General features: G+C 37.5%; 1 protein-coding gene across 5 annotated transcripts; it reads right to left on the bottom strand.

The window, feature by feature from the left end:
* Positions 1-316: 316 nt before the first annotated feature.
* LOC109069079 (reticulon-3-B-like) lies at positions 317-21,098 on the bottom strand. 5 transcript variants are annotated; one of them, XM_042759589.1, is made up of 10 exons: positions 20,805-21,098; positions 16,071-16,115; positions 10,878-13,097; positions 10,260-10,847; positions 5,740-5,947; positions 5,197-5,335; positions 4,791-4,860; positions 4,584-4,630; positions 2,771-2,829; positions 317-2,620 (listed from the first exon to the last, which is right to left on the bottom strand). In XM_042759589.1, exons 1-10 carry the CDS (start codon positions 20,896-20,898, stop codon positions 2,572-2,574), a joined length of 3,519 nt encoding a protein of 1,172 aa, XP_042615523.1. In that variant the 5' UTR covers positions 20,899-21,098; the 3' UTR covers positions 317-2,571. The 5 variants fall into 5 exon arrangements, with proteins under 5 accessions (XP_042615523.1, XP_042615524.1, XP_042615522.1 ...); XM_042759590.1 differs by having other exon boundaries at positions 10,260-13,095; positions 16,068-16,115; XM_042759588.1 differs by having other exon boundaries at positions 10,260-13,097.
* Between the last annotated feature and the right edge of the window lie 1,983 nt (positions 21,099-23,081).

Here is a 23,081-nt window from a genome sequence, read left to right as displayed (position 1 = left end):
AATCTGAATTTTCAGCATCATTACTCCAGTCTTCAGGGTCACATGATACTTCAGAAATCATTCGAATATTATTTTCCTGATTTGGTGCTCAAAAAACATTTATTATTATTATTAGTAATAGTAGTATTGAAAACAGCTCTTTAATAATACTGTGTTTTTGAGTCACTTTTAATAAAGTTAATGCATCCTTGCTGAATAAAAGTATTCATTTCTTGAAAAAAAAAAAAATATATTCCAAGTTTTTTAATGGTAGCGAATATGAAAGACTAGTTCATGAATGTGACAATTACATTCATGAAAAAAAACAAGCACTACAAACGCTTTTGTCATTTTATTAAGTTCACTTTGACATCATAACAGGGACCACAAGTTTTCCTGTTTGCACCTCCCCCCACATTAACTTAATTCAAAACTAACAAACTGAATGTAAATGTTAATCATCACATCTAGTCTTCAGGAGTCAAAAGCAAAAAGAATGTGACCTCCGTCAACACTTCTCAGAGAGAAACACAGGAAAGAAGAAACCGCAAACATGCTAAAGTACTACAGGAATAAGTAAAAAAAAAAAAATACCCAAATATTAAACTGAACCTCAGAAGAGAAGAAAGCAGATAATAACCTAAACAGAGAGGCCTGCATCTATTAAAAAAGTAGTTATATAGTCATAATTTACCCTTAAACTGAAAAAAAAAAAACAATGTGGCAATACAAACTTTCAGAGCATGACCTGTTCTTCGAAAGAAACACCGCACGTGTGATCTCACCTGTAGAACATGCTAGTTAAGCAACACAATGACAAGATGCTTTCATCTGAATCTGGTTGTGTGTAAACATGCATACAACACAAAAAGGGTGCAAGAGAGAGGAAAACAAATTCATGAAATAAATAGCAAATCAAAGTAAATTAGAAAGGGGCCATAAACATCACAAAACAAACTTGTAAAATGTGATGGAACTTGTTAGCGTTAAACATTTTCGATGCTCTTCTAAACAGATTTCCAGTGTGGACATTCTTCCAACTGCATCAGCTGGAATGTTAAGTGAACGACGCAAAACCATCAGGAGCTGACAGACTACGTAGTGACAAAGACAACAATATGAATTTGACTATTGATATATGGTAGATAAGACATTTAACATGTTGTAACTGTGTGCATAAATGCATCGGAGTAGTTTTTGCATGGACTGGCGCTGCTTTTAAACACTTCGGCCCACCTGAAACCATTTTTACTATTTTCACTATGTTACCCTTCCCTTTCAGAATTAAACTCAGCCTTGTAGTTGTCTTCTAAAAAAGTCAACAGTGCTTGAAGTGGAGTTTCACTTAAGGAAAAACAGTGTTACCACATATTAGTAAGCATAATTATCCAGCTTAAATAATAGTTCTTTGTAGCCTTTTTAAATATTTAAACTTCTTCAGTGCCCAAGGTAGTAAACGATGCCCAGAAATGCTGGAAAAAAAAAAAAAAAAAACCAGTTTACCTTTCTAAATAACATGAATGATGGGCACTGGCCCTGTTTCAAAGAAAAAAAAAAAAAAAAAAAAAAAAATCGATGACTTGTGGGGCCAACTTCCCATCAAGCAGAAAATTATTGCCTTTCTGTCCTATATTCTGGTGCTCTGACGATCCTATACATAACTCAATCTTAAGGTTATTAATATTTGTTACAAAGCCAATGTCAGACAGGGGACTTAAAGCAGCCATCCTAATCAAGATATAATATAATAACTATTATTTGAAGAGTAATAACAATAACACTTACATGTGAACTCAACTCAGATGACTGAGTGCAAGAGGTGCGAAAGAGACATATAAGAGCTGTATATTTGATTTTTAAATATAAAAAGCAACACTAATTACTTCACAGCAAAGAGCCTGTTGTAATCGAACTATATATACATACACAAAATTAAAAAATTGCACCAATAACAGGGAGGATAGTGAACTAGACCGAATCACCACTGCCTCCCAGTCCATCCTGACTGATCAAAACATGCAAGTCTAATAATGTTCAGTGCATTTCAGATGAATACAAACACATTTTTTGAAGAAAAATAGGGTGTAAAGTATGTTTCATAAGGTTCTCTCTCACTCTTTTTTTGTTTATTTATTTAATTTTTTTGTCAGCATTTTTTAATGAAATGTTAATTTTTTTAACAGTACAGACATTTGCTTTTGAGTCAAACAACTGTCTTTATTCATTACTACAGCACCACCCATCCCAACACTCAAAACCAAGTCATAAGAAGTTCAGTCTAGTTCACAAATCCTTCCGTGCACTGGCCGTCAAAATGGGCATCCAGTAGCATTACATCACTTTTTGTGTTGAAAAACACCAGCTCCTGGTGCCCCGAGCTTCTTTTCTTAATGCTCATTAATAAGCTGCAGAGTTAACATTGAATATCAAGAAGCTTTTTAGATTTTACATACTAGCTGGTTCAGTGCAGATGGTTGTTTTAAGGTGTGGGGTTAAACGGAAAGATAGGAATGGGGGCGGGGCTTAGTGTAAAGGGAGGCAGCTAAAGATAGAAGGATGGTAAACATGGTAACGAGGGATCAGAGAGGAGGATCATTCTGCTTTACAGCGCTTCATTGATCCCGGGAGTTTCTCTTGTAGCCTAAGAAAAAAAAAAAAAAAAAAAAAACATCCATTAGGTGGCATCAAGGTCTCACTAATTGGCAGCCATTTCCAAGACTCAGCTCTTTATTGATAAATAGCATGCACAGATGGTATTCTTACTGTATAACTCTACTCAAAGCATACTTACTTGGCAACTGTAGTGTTGAATTGAGTGCGTGCAATGTCAATGTAACGGTCAATCTGGGTCTGTGGAAAGAGCCAAGAGAGATTTTATATTGTAAGAAACTATGACTGTAATATCACTATTAAATGATAGCCTTCTGAAGTTTAATAAACACATTAGGTTGTATTGCGATTTCTGTTTTTCTGTCCCCAAATTTAAGACCTCACGAAACGGCATTGAAAATTTTCTTATAACATTTAAGACTTTTTATGGCCTTAAATTTGATAATTCAATTTAATACTTTAAGGACCTGCGGGGGCTCTGTAATTATACTGAATATTTTGAGAGGCCACTTTTGTGGATTAAAATATGTCTTGCTGGAAAACAGCCTGAATCATCACAAATGATGTCAGATCAGTGTATATTCTGTTACCATTCAACATTTTCGTTACTAAAAATAAAATAAACAAAATACATTAAAAAAAACTTTAAACTTAATTTGAGCTAATTGCTAAGAAAACATCTTTTTCCATTTACTAAAATAAGTGAGAAAAAAATAAAAATATATAGACATAAAACTACTATAAATATAAACAAATAATATTAATAAAAAATTAATTCAAAATATTAATAAAAACTATAATAGAGTTGTGTCTTTAATTTTCTCACTGTGAAGACATTAAAAACTGGGTTACTGCAGTTTTGAGGTCAGTGTATAGTGCTCTGCACCATGTAAATTAAAGAGCCAGTTCAGAGTTTTGTGGCACCATTATGGATGCATCATTACTGCCGTACATTATCTTCATTAGTGTTGTATTTAATTCAGCAAAAGGTCAGAAGAGAAAACTGCATGAGGCACTCATTAACAAATCACTGTTACATAAGAACTTAAGACTTGACAAATGCTTTAAATAAAGATTATGACAAGTCTTCAGTAATTGCTTACATAAGACCCTTCTGGTGTAATAATCATACAATACATACTGATTACTGTTCGCTCTGAGGGGGCCGCCTGTTCTCAAACACTAACTTCATTTGAGCATGTATCCTGCTTTTTTAAAAAAGCAACTCTGTATAAGAGTGTTTTAAAATCCTGCACTTGTTATGAATGCAGCTAAAATGTTTTCTGTGGGTCATTTAAGATCATAAGTAACAAGAGCAACTTGTAATATTAGTAACATGAGTTAAGCTTTGACATCACAGGAATAAATTACATTTTAACATTTATTTAAATAGAAAACAGTCATTTTAAATTATAATAACACTTCCCAATATAACTGTTTTTACTGTATTTTTGATTAAATAAATTAAGCCTATGAGGTCAGCATATGAGGCCTTTAAAAACAATAACAAATCCTACCAACCCCATACTGGTAGTGTGTTATTAAGGGCCAAGCAATGAAGGCGTGTAGGCAGCTATTATAATCATTGGCGTTCTTCTTCTTCTGCTCTAGAAGTCTATGGTAGCCCATAGAACTGCTTGCAGGAAAATTATGAAATTAGGCACACTGATAGAGTACAGTCTGATCTGTCACCATAACAAATTTGGAGTCTCTATCTCAATCCCTCTAGTGCCACTTTATGCTAATAACTTTTGAACCGTAAAGTTTAGATTGAAATTTTTCATTTATTTTTTTCCCTCTGAATCCTTGGATCATGTGGAGTCAAATGGATACCAAAATGTAAAAAAACTGCAGCTTACAGCTATATTTGTAATTATTATTATTATTATTATGGTTATTATTGTTGTTTCATAATCACTTATTTGGACCTCCACAAGAAAAGCTTTTTTGGAGCACCCAATGCATGATTTGCAGCTGAAAGATATAGCTCTAACCTTGTTTTTCTCATAGATGGGTGGTACACTGAAGAGCAGGATGTCGGCTGAAAAAGAAAACATCCAGTGTGAGGTCATTACAATCATTCTAAAACACTATGAAGATTCACTCTCAATTGGTCAGCCTATAACTAAACATGAAGCAATTTTGTTCCCCTCAAAAAAAAAAAAAAAAAATGTAAGTGTGATGATGCACATTCAGCCTACCGAGGATGAGGATAGTGATGCCATTGAAGACCGCTCCAACATATGTCAGCAGCCACATAACCACTGCCAGCTGAAATCAGAAGGTAATGTGGGACAAAAGAACAGAAAGCTTGAGAACACAATTATTTTGGTGAATTTTTAAGTGACTGCAATATTTAAATAAAAATTCTACAGCTAATACAGGAAGAAATAAATGCTCCTTGTTGCCTTTTGTCATTTTTGGAGCTCAAATGACAACCTGTTGTATGGAAAGGACATATGTGTACTTTAAAATATCACATTTTTGTATACAGAAGAAAGTCATAAATGTTTTGAACAACATACAGGTAAATGCATTCTGAAATACATTTCATGTTTAGGTGAACTATCACTTTAAATCACAGCATTTATAATTGCTGGTCCTGACCTTGAGGGAATCCACCAGATCCTCGACCAGAAAGAGGCGGCTCATCTGCTTGAGCACACGGTTGACGTGGCTGAGACAGACGTCCACGTGCTTGCGGAAGGTCTCGGGGGGCACAGTGACATCTTTCTCCATCAGAGCCCTGTCACAGGCACATGGGTCAACCCAATTAGCCCTGCCCCACCACATACTCAAACACCTCTGAGCACCACTGCACACAACTAACACTTACTAACACAGTGACTAATATTAAAGTGCCAAATGGAACTATAATGTTAAAGGTGAAGTGTAAAAGTGATGGGTTTTTTTTAATCTTCATGACAGATTTATTCAAACAAACATTAAATCATGAAGAGAACATGTAAAAACAGTAAAAAACAAAAAAAAGTCAAAGTGCCAATCTGAGAAATTAAAAATTAAGTTAACATCACAATTCCATCCAAAACTGAAATAAATTTGATGCTGAATATTTTCGATTGCTGAAATTTTAGTATATATCTATTGATATGACACATAGACAATCATGCCAAAAAAAATGACTCTTACTTGAAGGGGTGTCCTTCGTTGGACTTCTGCACAGCCTGGATGACAGACTTGTAGATGCGGAAAGAGATGGTGACACAGAGGAGGGCCAGCAGCAGGTAGGAGACCACGCTGATCACGCTAAACGCTGCCAGAGAAAGCAGCAGCAGCAGCGACACGCCAAACACCACGCCTGACTTCTTAGGGTCCCGCCAGTGCACCAGGTCAATCACTGCATGACAGAGAGTCTATGTGAAAACCATGTGTGTGGTATGTTTTGATGAACATAACAGGATATAGTGAAAAATATGAATGCTATCGATTGTCAAACTGGTGTAAAACACTTTGAATCCTGCGTGTGCAGCTGTAAAAGGTAGCAACACATTATCTTAATGGGTTCTCTTTTTGTACCTGAACTGTACAATCATTAGTTCTGTCATAAATAATACAGAGCTCATATTTTCCATACAGCTGCGGTTACGTAATGCAGTTTTTCGAGTGGATGGTGATGCAGCGTGAAAGGAACCTTTTAAAGAAGCCTTACGTAAAAGGCATTCTCCACATGGAGCGATGCCTTGAGGGGGTTCGGCTCTGCGTGTTTGCATTTCTCAGGAAATCACGGACACATAAACTGTCTATGGTGGAAGATGGAGGTATTAAAGACATCAAACTTCATAAAGAGGGTGCACAATTTTGTACCTTAAAAGAACAGGAAATTACACCCACATATATTTTCCTGGCAAAGACTCAGTGTTTTCAAAACACTGCCTTCCTAGAGGAGGAATTCCTACTTGGGCATGTGTGGGGACGGGTCCTGTAACACAAGACCTTACACGTGCAAGCGCTGGCTGGTTGAAAACACAGCCACATCTTCCGCTGTTACTATGTTTGGTCTGTCAGCTTTAGTACATCACCTCAAGCACAGATATGACTTTCACACTCCAGGAGACTGTAAATGCATTCATGCATTCACTTCAAGCAATACATGGTCAGGTACAGCTTTCCCCCTCAAGTTTTCAGATAACGTTTAAATTCTGAATTGCACTGACTGCTAAATATCTGTTCAATAGGGCATATAAAATTACATTTTTGTATGATTTTAATGACTGAAGACATCCAAATTCAAGATCACTAAGTTGGGACAGGCCAAAATAAATAAATAAAATGAATTACGAGTAGGAGGGAGATACGTGGACCAAATTCTACTTTTCATGCTAGGTTAAAATTACGTTAAATAACAGGCAATGTACTACAGTTCAAACATTTGGGGTTGGTAGAACTTTTATAATCCATAAAAAAGAAGTCTCACCAAGGCTGCATTTATTTAATGAAAAATTCTAATGAGCTCAGGTCAGCTGAAGGCAATATTTTGAGAGAGGAAGTGGGTAAAAAGTGAAAAACGAGGAAAAAAAGATTGTTTACAACAGCAGTCAATGTAACATAACTACAGCATAATGGTGTGTGGCAAATGATTCAGAGCCTAAGAAAGCACCATTGTTTTTGTCCACTCTTACAGCTCGGGGGCTAAAACGCTCAGTGCATGTGAGGGGTTTCCTTCTTGCTCACTGCAGGGGTCTCAGTCCCTCCCAGCATGCTTTGCTAGTGCCCACAGGGAGGCAGCCTCGGCTGAGAACAGTTATTCGTTATCTTTTCCTCCCTCCCTCGTTGGCATTAGTGGACCCAGATACAACAGCATGTCCCAGTGGCTGCTGAGCCGCAGTGGCCTCTTTTAGTTCTTGCACAGCTCGACTCTTAAAGGTACATACACCATCTAATGCAACTGTGCGAAACCATGTAAGAGTTCACGTGTGTATGAATCATTTACGAGTCATGCATGAAATCACCCATCCCACCCAAGTACAAAAATTTCAGCTAAAAATTCCAGTTGAGTGAGTGCTCATTTGTATGTTCAGAAACGAACGGTGTGAGTCAATTTCATGCAAAGAAAACCTAATGAGGTCAGTTATTTAAAGGCTATTTTCCACACTATGGTCTGTTTCAGTGCTTAAAATGTTTGCACTTGCTTCTCATACTTTTAAAGTCTCAAGTGAAATTAAACAGCTACATTTTACATGGCAGAGCATTTAGAAAAATTCTAATGCCTAACGTGAATATTTATTTGTAGTTTCATATAAATACATAATTGAGTACAGTTATTAGCCAAACCTATGCTACAGTAGTACACACAACCACACACTATTATCTACAGCTCTGAAAAACCCAAGAGGAAACCGCCACACCCATTATAACAAACTTTCACACCACTGGAAAGCTCATCAAGCACATGAATTAAAAACAAAAAAAATATATTTATAGCAATTTAGTATATTCATAAATTACCTTTAACCAGTATTAATAAATTTGGTAAAAAACAAAAAACAAAAAAACATTTGTATATGATACCTCATGCATTAACTAATGTTAACAAAATGACACACATTGTAAAGTGTTAATAAAATGTTAGTGTTCATTGTCTTTTTAGTAAATACCTAAGTATCTATTACTTTTTAATAATTAAACTGGGGCTGCACGATTATAAAATTATCTGTGAATAACTTATTGTAAAAAGATAATTTATTCTCCATTAACTTTGTTGATCACAATGGGAGTCTTTGTAGGCTCAAACATCAGCATTAAAAATAATTGAGAAAAACATTCTCAGCTTGTTTTGGATATGTAGCCTACAATAAATAAATTCAGGTTCTACAAACAAAAGTATTATATTATACTATTATTATTTTAGAAATTGTGTTGTTAATCATGTAGCCTTAACAGAAACCTGATTCTACATTATCAAGAAAGTGTCTGCTTAGAGCATAAATGTAAACATTCTAACAGAGTCATTCATGGTAACTGAAGGCATGCAGGAAAAGTATGTGCTTTAGATAAGGCGTTGGACCTTTCCTTCTGCATATTTGTGAAACAACTGTGAGTTCTACTGGGCCATGTGTGATAAATTCGCATTTCATGTCAGAAAAACCAAAGGGGGGAATATATATGCTTAAATGCATATTTTGACAGTATATTAGAATGCAGTTTTAATTACAGCTTTATCTTTCAAGGAAAAACTGAAACTTCTTAAATTTATTTCATTTAATCAAACTGCTTTTGTAATACCATTGTCCTTATGGTAAAGGCCAAGCATTTCTCACTTTAAGAGGAAATTATTGCACAAAACCGATTATTCTGCATCACTTTCTCTCATGTAACATCACACTAGTATACACATAACAATAGCCTACTAACTGCCAAATGGAAGAAAATGCTACTCCCGTTAAATTACACATTTACCTTGACTTCATTCCCAATGGCCTTCCTGAAGAAGGTTACATAAAAAGATGAAACCTGAGACAAGACAAAAACTGTGTGACCTGACCTCAAGGGCTGTGCATGTAGCCACCCTGCAAGAATGTTTATACTTAGCACTTTTAATATTGTATCATCATGTTTTTGAAGGGGTCATATGATGTTGCTAAAAAGGAGATTATTTTGTGTATTTGATGTAATACAATGTGTTCACGCAGTTTAAGGTTAAAAACACATTATTTTCCACATACTGTAGGTTATTGTTGTTCCTCTATGGCCTGCCTTTCTGAAACGCGTCAATTTTTACAAAGCTCATTGTTCTGAAAAGCACGGTGTGCTCTGATTGGCCGAATACCTCAAGCATGTGCTGAAAATGTTATGCCCTTACCAGGTTCAGGAAACTTTCCTCTGTAAAGCATTGCGTTAACAAGCGCAAGGTTGGGGGTTCGATTCCCCGGGAACACATGATAGGTAAAAATTGATAGCCTGAATGCACTGTAAGCCGCTTTGGATAAAAGCGTCTGCTAAATGCATAAATGTAATGTAATGTAATGTACTGTAAATTAAACTTATCTGCTGATTTCTAGTTGTGTTCTCTTTTGGAAGGCCAAACAAAGTAGTTTCGCTTTCACAACAAAACACACAGCATCTCCACGATATGGTGGCGGCAACAATACTACAGCAAGAATAAAAGTTACGCCTTCTTTTTTTGCGTCTACATTTGGGCGGTGCTATGCAAATCTTCCCACACAGTGATGCAGATATGTGGGGGCGTGTTTGAACGAGGCATTTAGGAAGGCGTGGCTGAGCGTTCACTTTCATAAAGAATATCTCTTTGGGTTTGAGACTTTAATCTTTGCGACTTTACGGATCTTCTGTTTGCACAAACAGCTTTTAGCACTCCAGAGACAAAGGAAAACATGAAATCACATCACATGACCCCTTTAAGGTCATGAGACATGTCTGAAAAAAAGTCAGTACATTTAACGATATGACTGGTCTTAGCTAATATATATATTTTAATCACAATTAAAGATTGCCTCACAACAAACAAAGCATATATAATCTCCATAAGGCAAATGTTACATATTGCCATCTTTTCAGAAGCATTATTATAGGTTAGAGTTGAGTAAATTAAAGTTGAATTATAAAGTAAAAGAGGTAAGTAAGGTCTAGTGTCTGGGCGTACTATGCGTGCAGGGTTAGCAGGCTGCTTGCCCAGAAGAAAAACATGTTACCTGTAAGGTGAGTTAGTATTGCTGTCAAGACATGCTCTGCAAGGTGGTAGGCCTCTGCTACCCAAATGTCGATTGCCTCTACCTCTTTGGGAAGTAAGGCATCAGGCTGGTACTCGTTTTGAGGAGTGTGAGAAGATGAGGTAAGTGAGGCCTCAGCACTAGGTGTAGGAAGTGGAGCTTTATCAGGCTTTAGGACAGTCTTCATGGTGGGAAAATCATTGTCTTCCTCCTCTTGGCTGCTCCCGAGCTCTTTCAAAGCAGAAATTGTGAGGGGCTCTTGCTCTAAGTCCAAAATCTTTGCTGGGGAGGATTGAGTGGAAGCAGAAGCATCAGATTTGGGATTCTGGTCTATAGTTTTGTGTCCAGGACTGAGGACTTCAGGTTCCTCACCCTGCCGTGACTTAAGACACTCCTTCATGAACTCCACGAAGCTGTCAGTCGCTGCTGTTACTGAACATTCTGCTTCAACCATCTCTGTATCACTCAGGGTCTCTGGCGAATCCGGTCTATCTAAAAGATCTTTGGTGGTCATAACTCGAGGTTCAGACTTAGTTATCACTGATCCCTCAGTAACCTCATTTGCCATAGGGCCAGACATATTATCAATCATTTTGCTAGACTGCTCACTGTGAAAAGAGGGAAATGGTGCAGGTGGTTTCTCTTCAACTGGTGGTTGTTGATCAATGGACTGGACTGGCAACTCCTCCTGTTCCTGCAAGGGTGAATCCTTGATTTCTACTGCTGACTTCTGATCTTCTGAATTAACACTTGGCATTTTGTTTTGAAGGAGAGTAGTCTCAATATCATCAGGAATATAAGATGAAAGGTCAGATAGGGAAGGCTCAGGCACAGATTCATAGTCTAGCCTGCATTCGTTGAGTGTCTCGTTAAAATCATAAGTAATATGTTCAAAGGATTCTTGAACATTTGTATTTTGATTATCTGGAAGACAACTTGTCTTTAAAGGTTCTATTTTCTCACCTTTAATTTCTTTAAAATAAGATGAATTCAGTTGGTCTTTTAAAGCAAGCTCTTCACTGGCGTAATGATCCAGGTAAGTCTCTACATCACTGGGCTCATTTGAGGGGGAACTGATGTCAGGGGGAAGGTCAGAAAGTATTTCTGCGGTCTTGTCAAGGTCTTTATCAAGGGATGACTCTTTAAGGGGTTCAAAGGACACTAAAGTCTGAGACATAAGCTCTTGAGAGTCCTCTGAATTTAGGCCTCCGGAGTCTGGAGAGGACTGGAGAAAAATGCCACTTTCATAATCATCTTCAATCACCTTGTGTTCAGGAGAGTGCTCACCATCAGAGCTGGTTTGTTTTGTCTGAGAGGAAATGCCATGGTCAGGTTTACGCTCATCGTGTAGAGTTTCCACTGATACTTTTGGAACCTCTGAGTCGTGTTGCTCAGATGACCTTTTGCCTTCACTTTGCAATATCTGACACTCTTCATCCTCCTCCTCCATCACCTCTCCTTCCACCTCAGGTGGTTCTTCATCATCACTGAAAACTTGCTCCTCAGTTTCAATAACGTTAATAATAGGTACCTGAATTGGCTGTTTTTCATTGTTTGGAAGGGTCTCCTCTTCCTTGTGGGTTTCGGTGTCAAGGCCATTATTTCCCACTTTTGGGATGCTCACGGTTTCTTCAATCACTGTATCATCTGACTCCCCAGAACTGTCTATCTCCTGGATTTCACCAGGCTCCAAGTTTCCCTTTGAAATATTGGAACGTTGTGCAGAACTGGGCTCCATCTGTTGGGATACAGGGGGTGATGCAGACTCAAAATCTGCAGGAGGAGCAGGAGAGGAAGGAAGCTCTTGACTTTCAGGTAATATCTGATACCCTTGAGTGCCCATATCTTCTTTCTCTTGTTTGTTCCACATATAGGCTGTTGGTAAAAAGTTCAGGTCAAATTCAGAATCGTCCTCAACACTCTCTTGTTTTGATTGCTTGTTGTCATCATCCTTTGACTGATTGATGTCATCTGCCACTTTGATAGGACTGTCCATAAACTGATTAGGAACTGCAAAAGGTTCTGAAACTTCTGCTGTATCAACACTGTTTGGTTTCATCACTTTGGATGGGCTCTCTTGCACCACAGGCAAATCACTTCCCTCATCAAGATCAGGATCTTCAATGTTGAAATCTGGTGCTGGAGGTAAGTGAGCTCTCATCCAGTCAGCGGTGTCCTCAAAGTCACTTCCATGCCTTTCCTCTCCAAGCACTTCAAAGGGTGATTCTGGAGATTCCTGCTCATTTGACATGGTCCTTTTCTGAAAGGGTGATTCTGGAGATTCCTGCTTATTTGCCATGGTCCTTTTTTGAAAGGGTGATTCTGGAGATTCCTGCTCATTTGCCATGATCTTTTTCTGAAAAGGTGATTCTGAAGATTCCTGCTCACTTGACATTTTCCTTTTCTGAAAGGGTAATTCTGAAGATTCCTGCTCATTTGATATTGTCCTTTTCTGGAAGGACAAGTGGGAGGAAATTCCATGCGATTCAGTAGGGGACTTCTCATAGTGACGCTCTTTAAAATGTGGAAACCCCCCATCATTTCTATCAAAATCATTCTGCTTTGCAGCTAACGCTTCTAGTGCTTTGATTCTCTCAGACACTGGGGATGCCTTTATAGGGGAGTCCTGCTTTTGAGAGCCAAAAGATGAATCAAAAACCTCCCGTTTCTCTTTGATAGTATGATCTATGTTGGCACCAGGTGATCCTGAAGAGTCGCTTCCATAAGCAACTGGTGAAAAGGAACTTGACTGAGAAGAAAAGCGAAGAGATGTGGCCAAATTCTCTGAAGGTTTGTCAGAGCCCAGTACCACTTTTTTGTCTGCATCCATTATGCAGCAGGAAAGAGGAGGAAAAGGAGGGTTGGAAATAAAGATCAAGCCATACTTTACCTTAATTCTGATTTGCTAAAGCAGGGGAACATGCTGAAGCTCAGGCTTGTATAGGTTTGTCTTAAACAAATTAAGATCATTAAAATTTCAAAGCCAAAGACCCCAACAATTTTAGCAATCAGCAGCTACATTGGAACTTTATGGAGCATTCCCAAGATGCTTAATTTGCTTGCATCCATTTAACTGAAGCTAAAGCGATCATGCACACACTGCATGGTTCCACATATTAATGGATGGAGTTTGATGTCTGCATGCCAGCTTGACAATGTGCTGATACCACTGAGGAATCTCAATGACACACACAGTGCCTCTGAATGGTTTTAATGTATTGTTCCTGTAAAGGCACAACTGTTTACTTCAGATGACATCCATAATCAAACACCCCCCAAAACAAAGAAACAATTAATACAGACAAACAAACAGAAGAAGTACTGAATACCCTCAGTAAAATTACTAAAACAATTAATTTGTTATATGATTAAAGCACTGTTATTGTGGCTTCTACTAAAGGGCAGTCTAAACCATGCCTCAACTGTCAAACCATCTCAAAAAGTTAGATGATAAAGAAATCACCTTATGGTGTAGATGACATAATGAGGCCAGAATTCTAAGAGCACAGGGAATACAGCAAAATGAATGCTGGACACATGTTGAAAAATGAAATTCTGACCACTGTGGCTGTGTAAGAAAGCTGACAAATTCTGCCTTCACAGGCACTTGACTATGTGGAGGTAGGCAGGTAACAAGGCACATCTGAATACAATGTTTGCGTCACATATGCTAAGCAATATTTTTAAGTTTAATAATTTCTCCTGACTCTCAGGTAGGATGATATAACAGGTTCTAGAGGGACAACAGGTACCTCTGTTACATGACACACCGTCACTACCACATTCTAACATCGTAATCAATTTTTCCCTGTCCAAACCTGCCATTTACTGGTTTTCCTGTAAGATATAATCTTTTAATTTGCATGCTGTATGCAACATTTGTACTAGTTAAAAAAAAACCTGCACTGCAACTGACAGGAACTGGTATTTTCTCCATATAGTGATTATAGGGCCTACCCAGTCAGAGTAAAGCCTTCTGAAAATAGATTTAATTTATAGGAATATAATATAGACAAAATGCAATTTATTGTATGTTACATGTCAGTTTACATGTTATTCCTCATCACTGTTTCAACTTTAAGACTTTTTATTTTAAAGATTCTAGTATGGTTAAGTACTCATTGTATAAACTAAGCAACATTATTATGATAAGTCGTTTAAAAAAATAAAGTTATTCAGATCAGATTCCAGAGATCAAAACACTGTGGTTGGCAATCTTTATGAAAAAAACAAAGCTAAATATTTTACAAAATCAACAAAGTATTTTAAACAAAAGTTTATATAGCAGACATTATTAACTGAAATAAATTTCTTTAAACATAATGACATCCTAAACATTCAAGGGATACCTATGATATCTGAAGACTTCAACATAGTGTGAGGGATTTACTAAAAATCTACTTTATGCTAATGCTTTATACATAAATGCTATGATGATCAAAATCCTCAAAGTAATAGACAAAAAAACAAAACAAAAACAAACAAAAACAAACAAACACAAACAAAAAGACTGAAACCTGAGGAATTCCTCTTACTCTGTGGTAAAAGACAACATGCAAAATGCATGGAAAAAGCAGGTGAAGAGTCAGCCGAAGCAGTCATGGGGATGCAACCCCGAGCAGCGTCCTGTTGCTAGATCCCTCCCCAGTGGCGCTCTACCTTCAGGACCAGTGCCGTGTTGGGGTGTAGCTCCAAACACGGCTTGATGTGGGGGAGGGGGGACATCAAGGACAAGAATCCTTAGGGACACCAACCTGATCCGTTTTTAGGATTCTGCTCTTGCACAAAGTGAACTTGAACTTCTCTGCTATCTTAAAATAAGGTGGCAATCTTGGGATTAAGCTGGACCCACAGTAACGCTGACCTAAATCATGTTTGCAGTGGGTATAGACTGGAGCCGATTGAATTTCTAGCATCTGTGGGGACTTAGCTTTCCCATTTTAAATCTGTGAACCTTGTCAGATGTGGGTTGCTGACGAAATGACAGGGGATACTAATGTTAAATGTGAGGGGGTAGCCACAAATTATTGCCAGGACATGCTACGTTCAACTTTTTAGCTCGGGAAACCATATATTACAGGGTATGGTTGATAAAAGTCTGGATTTACAGTGTCAAGTAGAGACCATGTTAGATCAAATAAGGCATTAGAAGATCAGCCATAGAAATTTGGATGACCTCAGTTGAAGAGCATTCATGAAGTGAATCCAAGTTTGAGGGTTTCAGAAACGGTTGAAAACAGGAGGGACTTGGCTGTTATTATGGATTCCAGTGGGCATGATTGCAAGGGGGTCACCATTAGAAACAGCAAGGGTCTTGTTACAAAACTGGTCAGGAAGGGTGGTTGGACTGCACAGTACATGGTCAAGTGGCGTGCAGGTGTGAGACTAACTATGAGCTTGATTGTTAATGTTTAGGTAAGAACCGAGTTATCAAGACCATGCAGATTGAAGGAGAGGACATTCTGATGATATTCTATAGAAATTGGTTGGCTTCTAGCTTTAGAGATAAGGATCTAATTTTTATGGTTTCCCTGAAACAACTGTTAGCTTCTTTTAGTGTCCTCTGCTTCATTTCCTACTCCTAAAAAGAAGAACTCCAAAGGAAGCCCTTACTGTGAGCATCTAGCCTGGTATAGAGGAGGAGAGGGTCACTGGCGAGAGGGATGGAGAGTGTCAAAGCAGCAGCTCAGCGGGATATAGCATACTTAATAGAACAGAGATGACAGAGGAGCATGGAGAGAAAGATATAAGGTAGAGAAGCAGGCGAGCATCATAAGAGAACTATACACTTGCCTTGAGGAGACTGAATGAGAGATACAGGCGAAGAAAAAAAGGAATCTGAAAAAATAAATTAGGAAAGAAGAATGAGAAGAAAAGTCTCGGTATCCTTCTTATACTCTACATTTGAAAGGGGAAAATGTTAGTGAAATGCCCAGCAAAGCACCTTTTACATCTGAAGAATCTAGAAAAAAGAGCCGACAGCAAATAACTAAGCACTTTCCTCAACAATTTACATGACTTTAAGGAATAGTTGTCATCATTTACTCACCCTCATATATCGTTCTAAACCCGAGCAATTTTCTTCTGTGGACTACAAATATGTACAGGGTCCAAACAACACTGGACCTCATTGACTTTCAATGTACAGACCAAAAAAAAAAAAAAATCTATTTAATTTTCTTAATTTTTTTTCAAATACATTTTTTCAAAATATCTTCTTTTGTGTGATACAGATTTGGAATAACATAAGAGTGAGTAAATATTTTTTTTTACTTCTTGGTAGCCTTTCCCTTTAATCTACAAATTAAGTAAGTTAGATAAATATCTATGAGATAATCAACCATTACTAATGGTGTGAAATGCTCTATTCTTTATAAAAAAAAAATTAAAAAAAAAAAAAAAAAAAAAAACATTCCTCATTTTTTTTTATGCATGCACCTTATATTACTTGAAAGACTACACAGAATACTGTACTTCTAAAAATTCATTTGTAACACTGGTGAAGGCAAAAAAAAGTGTATGGAAGTTTTTTCTATACAAAAATTAAAATGATAAATAAAATTTTCAAATGCTAAAATAAATAAATCAAAAAGAAATAAATCCAATGATCAAAATGGTCCCCGATAGTTCTTAATCGACAAAGCCCATATGACAACTTTATAGTAAGAGCACTGAGTTATAGTTTTAATTATAATATGGCTTTAATTTAAAAAACAAAAAAAACAAATCAAAATATATTTAATATTATTTTTGCTATAGTTTGTTACTACAAATGAAGAAATGAATTTGCATTTGATTTATCACTTGAGCATCCATTTTTAGAATATGATTAAATAGTTTGAGAACATTTGATTTACCATTTTAAGTTTGTTAAAACTTCCATAAAAGTGATTTTTAAAAAGGGAGGGGAGTGTGGGGGGTGGAACAAAATAAATGGTGACCAGTCACAGTACCTAAAATAAACACTTTTGCTTATACAATAATATAAATTTTAACATGACATTATTTTCATGTCTATTATACACAAAGCAATCATAAAAATATTTTGCATCAACTATCTATAATGACACTTTTTTTTGTACAAAGAGAACTAATCATATACACAACATTCCTCGATGATTCAGCTGCATAGTGAACAATACTTAGTCAACAATAGTCAAATGGTGGAACTTTCTCATGGAATTTTCAATGATCCCTCCCATACTTTCTGACATCTAACCCTGCAAAGCACCCACATGTTGCACCACTGTGTTATGTAACCTGTTAAGGGAAGCCATTTTCAGCCACACTTCAAAAATTCATGTGATTTGGAAACAAACAATATCTGAATTCATCCAGAAGCCACTTTCAACAGTTGGGTCAAACATCAAGCTGTGGAGGCAACACTAGGTAACCCAAATTGGATGAATCTACTCTGGAATCTCAACAGGAACAGGGAGTGTCAACAGCGAGAGTGATGAGAAAGTTAAAGAGAACAGGCTGATCGAGTAGCACAACAGTCTTAAACAGGGCAAGCTCTACTGGTCACGAATAAGGAGTGTACCCCTGCTTCACGGCATTCCTTGCCCAAACCCCACCCAAACACTATTTAATAAGCAGCACACCTTGTACCATTGATGTGGACACCAAAACTCTGACAAATCCACACACCCACAAGTTTTTTTCCCCCACTTATGAGTCAACCATATAGAATCTGCTTTATTTTTTGTGACAGCCGTAACCATGTGGTGCAATTATGGCATCACAATCCTATGACGGTTGGTTGGTCATGTTTGGCTGACAAACATTTAATAAGGAAATAAGGTGTAGTAATCCAACATCCAAGGATCTGATAGCTAGATACCATCTACTGCAAGGGCAGAGGCTAAATGCACCAAAATGGCTTGTGTTACAGGGCAATGCTTAAAGTGGGACTGGATTGACCTCTGACTCTGGAAGAGCCTCTGTGACATTTCTGTCATGCCAGCAATATCAGCTCTATTCCTGAGGGGACTGAATCATGATACCTAAATCTTTAAGAGTGCTGCCTCAGCCAGCTGTATTGACCTTAGAGATCATGCCCAGACTGAAGAGAGGGGGCGAGAGAGACAGTTTTCTGACAAAGCAAAATACAGTATTGATATACTGTGAAGATGAATTTGATTTAGGCCTAAATAGGATCTCTTGGTCTCATATAACATGACATATTTTTAACAGATTGTTCTGGGTTGAATACAAATTAAGATCTACCAAAAATTACAAAATAGTTTTGGAATGTTGACACGAACTATGGTAGTAAGCAAAATGCAAATGGAAAATGCATGTATAAAAAAAAAATGAGTTAAAGCTGCATGCATAACTCGCTCTCTATAATTGATATGCATGTAGCTTTAATTATGATCATTTATAATTAAGTTGCATTCATTTAAATAAACCTGAAAGACTACTTGAAATATCATTCAAAATAAACGAGGAAGGACAAAAAAGGGGACAAGAAACAAATGTGACTAACCATAACACATGAAATATACAATTTCACTTATACATGTATTTACATTTTTATCTAAAATGTATTTTAAACAATAAAAATAATAGGGAAGTTGTGAATCAAATTCCCATAGTCATAATTTTCACAATTCATTGTGAATCCTATGGGGCAATAATTGCATGCTTGGTCCATAGATTTCCATATTAAAGAACATAATTCACAGCTACAAATTCTATTGATTGAGCTTAACCTGAATTTAACCCAGAATCTTGGATTAAAACAACATTTGGCTAGGTATGGCATCATTTAATACCTTATATTTACATATAGTCTTTTAATACGTAGGTAGAATGAGTAGCGTCATTATCTGTCGAGTGACAATGGCACCCACATAGGCATCTCAGATGGTCATTGGAGGGTCATTGCAGCTAAATTTAACCGTCTGGTCCAATATGCCTCCTTCACATATGGTGTCTGTGATAGTAAGCCTGTAAGCCAGTCATCATGTCTACATTCTTCTAGCAATATTCAGATTCTGATAACTAACTGAAGTCAATGCTCCTAAGTTCAAAAAACATTTAAAGGCATCAAACGATTTAAAAGAGTGACGTCACGAGTCTTAACTACACAGTCTAATTCTATTAGATTCCCAGACGCCTTAATAAAGCCAAACCAAGGAGACCAGAAGCGCTCCACATATGCTGATGACCTGAAAAGCACTGAACCAACATCCCGTCAACAAAAACCATGCAGCATTGTTTTCACTATGGAAAAATATACAGGAACTGAACAAAGGACAGGGAATCATTTCTAAAGAACGACTGAAAACTTGTAAATATGGTTAAAATGAACTGCGTTTCATATGTGTGTGTGTGTGCGCACACACATCTGTGTGCATTATATATATACACACACACACACACACACACACACACACACACACACACACATACATACAAATGTATGCATATATAGACTTTAATACCGTATTTACTTTAAACTGCAAGCAACGTGACAAGTGAGAACAATTTATTAACAAATCAATCCTTATATACTTGGACATGACAGTAGACATGGTAATTCTGACTCATTTTCGAATAGATTATGTCACACTGTACATTTTAAAGAACCTAGAGAATTCTTTTACGCCATGACATAATTACGTCACCCTGACTTGGCATATTTAAACGTCCCAAATATAGTCATACGCAATCTTTTTTATTAACAAACCAGTTTATTTTAATTTCACACATATCAGTATATCGCACCAATGATTCAGCTCATAAAAACAAACTATTTAAGAGCACAACTATCATTATGCACTAATAAAACAAGACAAAAGTAATTCAAATCTAATTTAAACGTATACTATTCGTGACGGTTCTAGGTTCGAATCGAAATCGAATCTGTTCAGTTATGAACACATTCGATTGATTCTTTGACCAGATCCGACTCAAAAGAACGATTCATTATCGGTTCTAGGCAGCTAGGTTGGTTATTCTAGCTTGTCACGTCGCTGGCCCTGTAGATGGGGTGTGTATGTGGGTTCTTCCTTCATTTACACTGTCTTCAGTTTCGGATGCATCTGCAGTGCAGATCATCAGCTGAGCCGCAACATGTGCCCATGGGTTCAAAGGGGTATTATGTGTCCCCATATTTCTTCGTGGCCTTTTCCTAAAAATAAACGTCAGGTCAAAGCTGTGGATGAGAACACATTGATTCTGAGTCCCACATCCGCCATGCCATTTATGCCTGCAAATTGTAACGCCAAAAATCTTCCTACTATGCCCAAAAGGAGGCGATATGGAAAGTGTACGTGAGAAATAAACAGTGCAAGACTATTACATAACGCCAGAGAGAGACAGTATTACCTTCAATGCATTTTAAACATTCACTCAAATCGATCTGAATTACAATATTTCACCTGGTATTTTCTTTACACGCACTATTAAGCGCAAAATGCATTTCCATTTAGAATATCAGTAAACACACCGTCTAAACTTAAAAACAAACAGAACAAAAATAAACGAAACTGTTGTATGACTGTCAGGTTCTCTTACCAGAAAACTTCGAGTCTTTGGACGATGCAGAATGTCCATCGTTAAGGCCTTGTGACGACGAAATCTGAGAAGATTGGTTCATGGGATCTGCCATGTTTGTCGTGTTGTTCTACAGGGTCTGTAGTGCAGAAGTGTCGCTTGAGGTTTGGCTGCTGATTTACACTCTGAACGCTCCCTAATCAGCGAGTATTTCCCAATACAGCAGCGGCGTCACCGAGCCTGCACAGACCACTAGGTGAACCTGCCTGAATGTTGCAGTGAGTGGATGGGGCGGTGGAACACAAATAGGGCGGGTACACGAGAGAGAGAGAGAGAGAGAGAGAGAGAGAGAGAGAGAGAGAGAGAGAGAGAGAGAGAGAGAGAGAGAGAGAGAGAGAGACTATTAGGGTGAGAGGTCGATTTTGTAGCTTAAAGGGATAAGCTATATAACTATTTTAATTCGATATTGTGCCACAACCTTCCTTTCCTTTCACCTCTCCCATAAATATATTAGAGATAGACCTCTGTCTTTTCCCATACAGACCGCATCACGTGTTGTAAACAAATATCTGTAAGGTTGTTCTTTTTTTTTTAGACATTAAAATAATCTTAACATAATATCACCCTGAATTGTCACAGATTTTGTCGCCGAGGATATCCAAACACTTGTTATTAACCCTGAAAGCTACGGATTTGGATTAGGTTGATGTCTAATCTATCCTCGTCTATTTAGAAAAGACACACTTAACATATGTAACTTTATGGAACGTGATTATGTAATGCTTTATCATTTTGTGCGTCCGTCTGGAGTTATTCATTTATTTATTTTTACCATTTCAGTAAATGGTGGGTCAGCATTTAATTTATTGTGCAACAGCGCCCTCTTTTGGCGCCCTCTATGCCTTCTTTTCCTTGATATGATGGTGAAGACTAGACGAGACTACATAGATGAGACTACATTTCAATGATAAAATGATTAAGTTTTTTAATGGGATGGCGGACAACAGTGCGAATAAAGTAATAGATGCCCCAGCCACGTTTAAGTCCAAATTCTGGGGCCACCTAGACTAAGTTTAATATTAGAAACAGTACTAATGGTAGCTAGATGCCACATACATTAGCCGTATCATTACTTTCAAAGACCCATTTTGATCGCGGCTCCCGATAAATCAGAGTCTATATCCGGACTTTAAACTTTTATCAATACTTTCGTTATTATTTAATGTTTACACCACAGAAATGTAGTCTGTTTGAGAAGCTGTTTCAAACATAAAGCTTTACATGATGAGTGCTGCTCTCTCTGGATCAGCGGCTGTGCAAAAGCAGATTGTGATTTCAAAGGTTTAATAGACATTCCGTCATTTAGGAATAAGATCGAGTGTGTTTGAATCGAGATCGCGATCTTTTAATGATTAAACGTGCATACATATGAGCCTTATAGCCTATGTATTTATCTAGGCCATGTCATATTTGTACCAGGCCTCAAAAGTACCCCCCCACCCTCCTCGACCCATGCTTACATGTGCTTTTCTGAGCGTGTACACCCGAGTTGCAGGTTTGTAAATGTCCAAGACATACTGTATGTATGTCTATCTGTCTGCCTGTTTATCTGTGTGGTCTGTCTGTATGTCTGTCTGTCTATATGTATGTCTATCTGTCTGTCATTCCAGATGTCTATCTCTGTGTCTACCTGTATGTCTATCTGTCTGTCTATTTGTATGTCTGTCTATCTATCTGTCTGTCTATCTGTATGTCTGTCTGTTTGTCTGTATGTCTATCTGTCTGTCTATCTGTCTGTCTGCATGTCTATCTGTCTATCTATCTGTCTGTCTATCTGTATGTCTGTCTGCCTATCTGTCTGTCTGTCTATCTGTATGTATATCTGTCTGTCTGTTTGTCTATCTGTATGGGGAAGTGGCCTAGTGGTTGTGGGTTCGAGTCTCGGGCTGGCAATACCACGACTGAGGTGCCCTTGAGCTGCTCCCCGGGCGCCGCAGTATAAATGTCTGCCACTGCCTATCTGTCTGTCTAGTATGTCTGTCTGCCTGTCTATCTGTCTGTATGTCTATTTGTCTGTCCGTATGTCTATCTCTCTGTCTGTCCGTATGTCTGTATGTCTATTTGTCTGTTTGTCTGTCCGTATGTCTATCTCTCCATCTACCTGTCTGTATTGGCCCTCCTGTTGATGCTTTACAGTCCAGTCCAATTGGTGGTGGTGCTGCACCAAAATGTAGTTTGCCAACTGTCAATAAACAGTAAAGATGAACTAGAAAACTACTTTTAAAACATATGTGGCAA

Source organism: Cyprinus carpio, chromosome A7 (assembly GCF_018340385.1).
Source record: "Cyprinus carpio isolate SPL01 chromosome A7, ASM1834038v1, whole genome shotgun sequence".
NCBI classification, from domain to species: Eukaryota; Metazoa; Chordata; class Actinopteri; order Cypriniformes; family Cyprinidae; genus Cyprinus; species Cyprinus carpio.
Note: the sequence above shows the minus strand (reverse complement) of the source record. Positions and strands in the feature narration are given on the sequence as shown.

Excerpts from the sequence above, each read along its gene's own strand:
- LOC109069079 (XM_042759588.1), bottom strand. The coding sequence starts at position 20,898 with ATGGCAGATCCCATGAACCAATCTTCTCAGATTTCGTCGTCACAAGGC. Across the intron at positions 5,948-10,259 it reads AATACTAACTCACCTTACAG|TGATTGACCTGGTGCACTGG; the intron begins GTAACATGTTTT and ends TCTGTCATGCAG. Across the intron at positions 5,336-5,739 it reads AACGAAGGACACCCCTTCAA|GGCTCTGATGGAGAAAGATG; the intron begins GTAAGAGTCATT and ends TGCCTGTGACAG.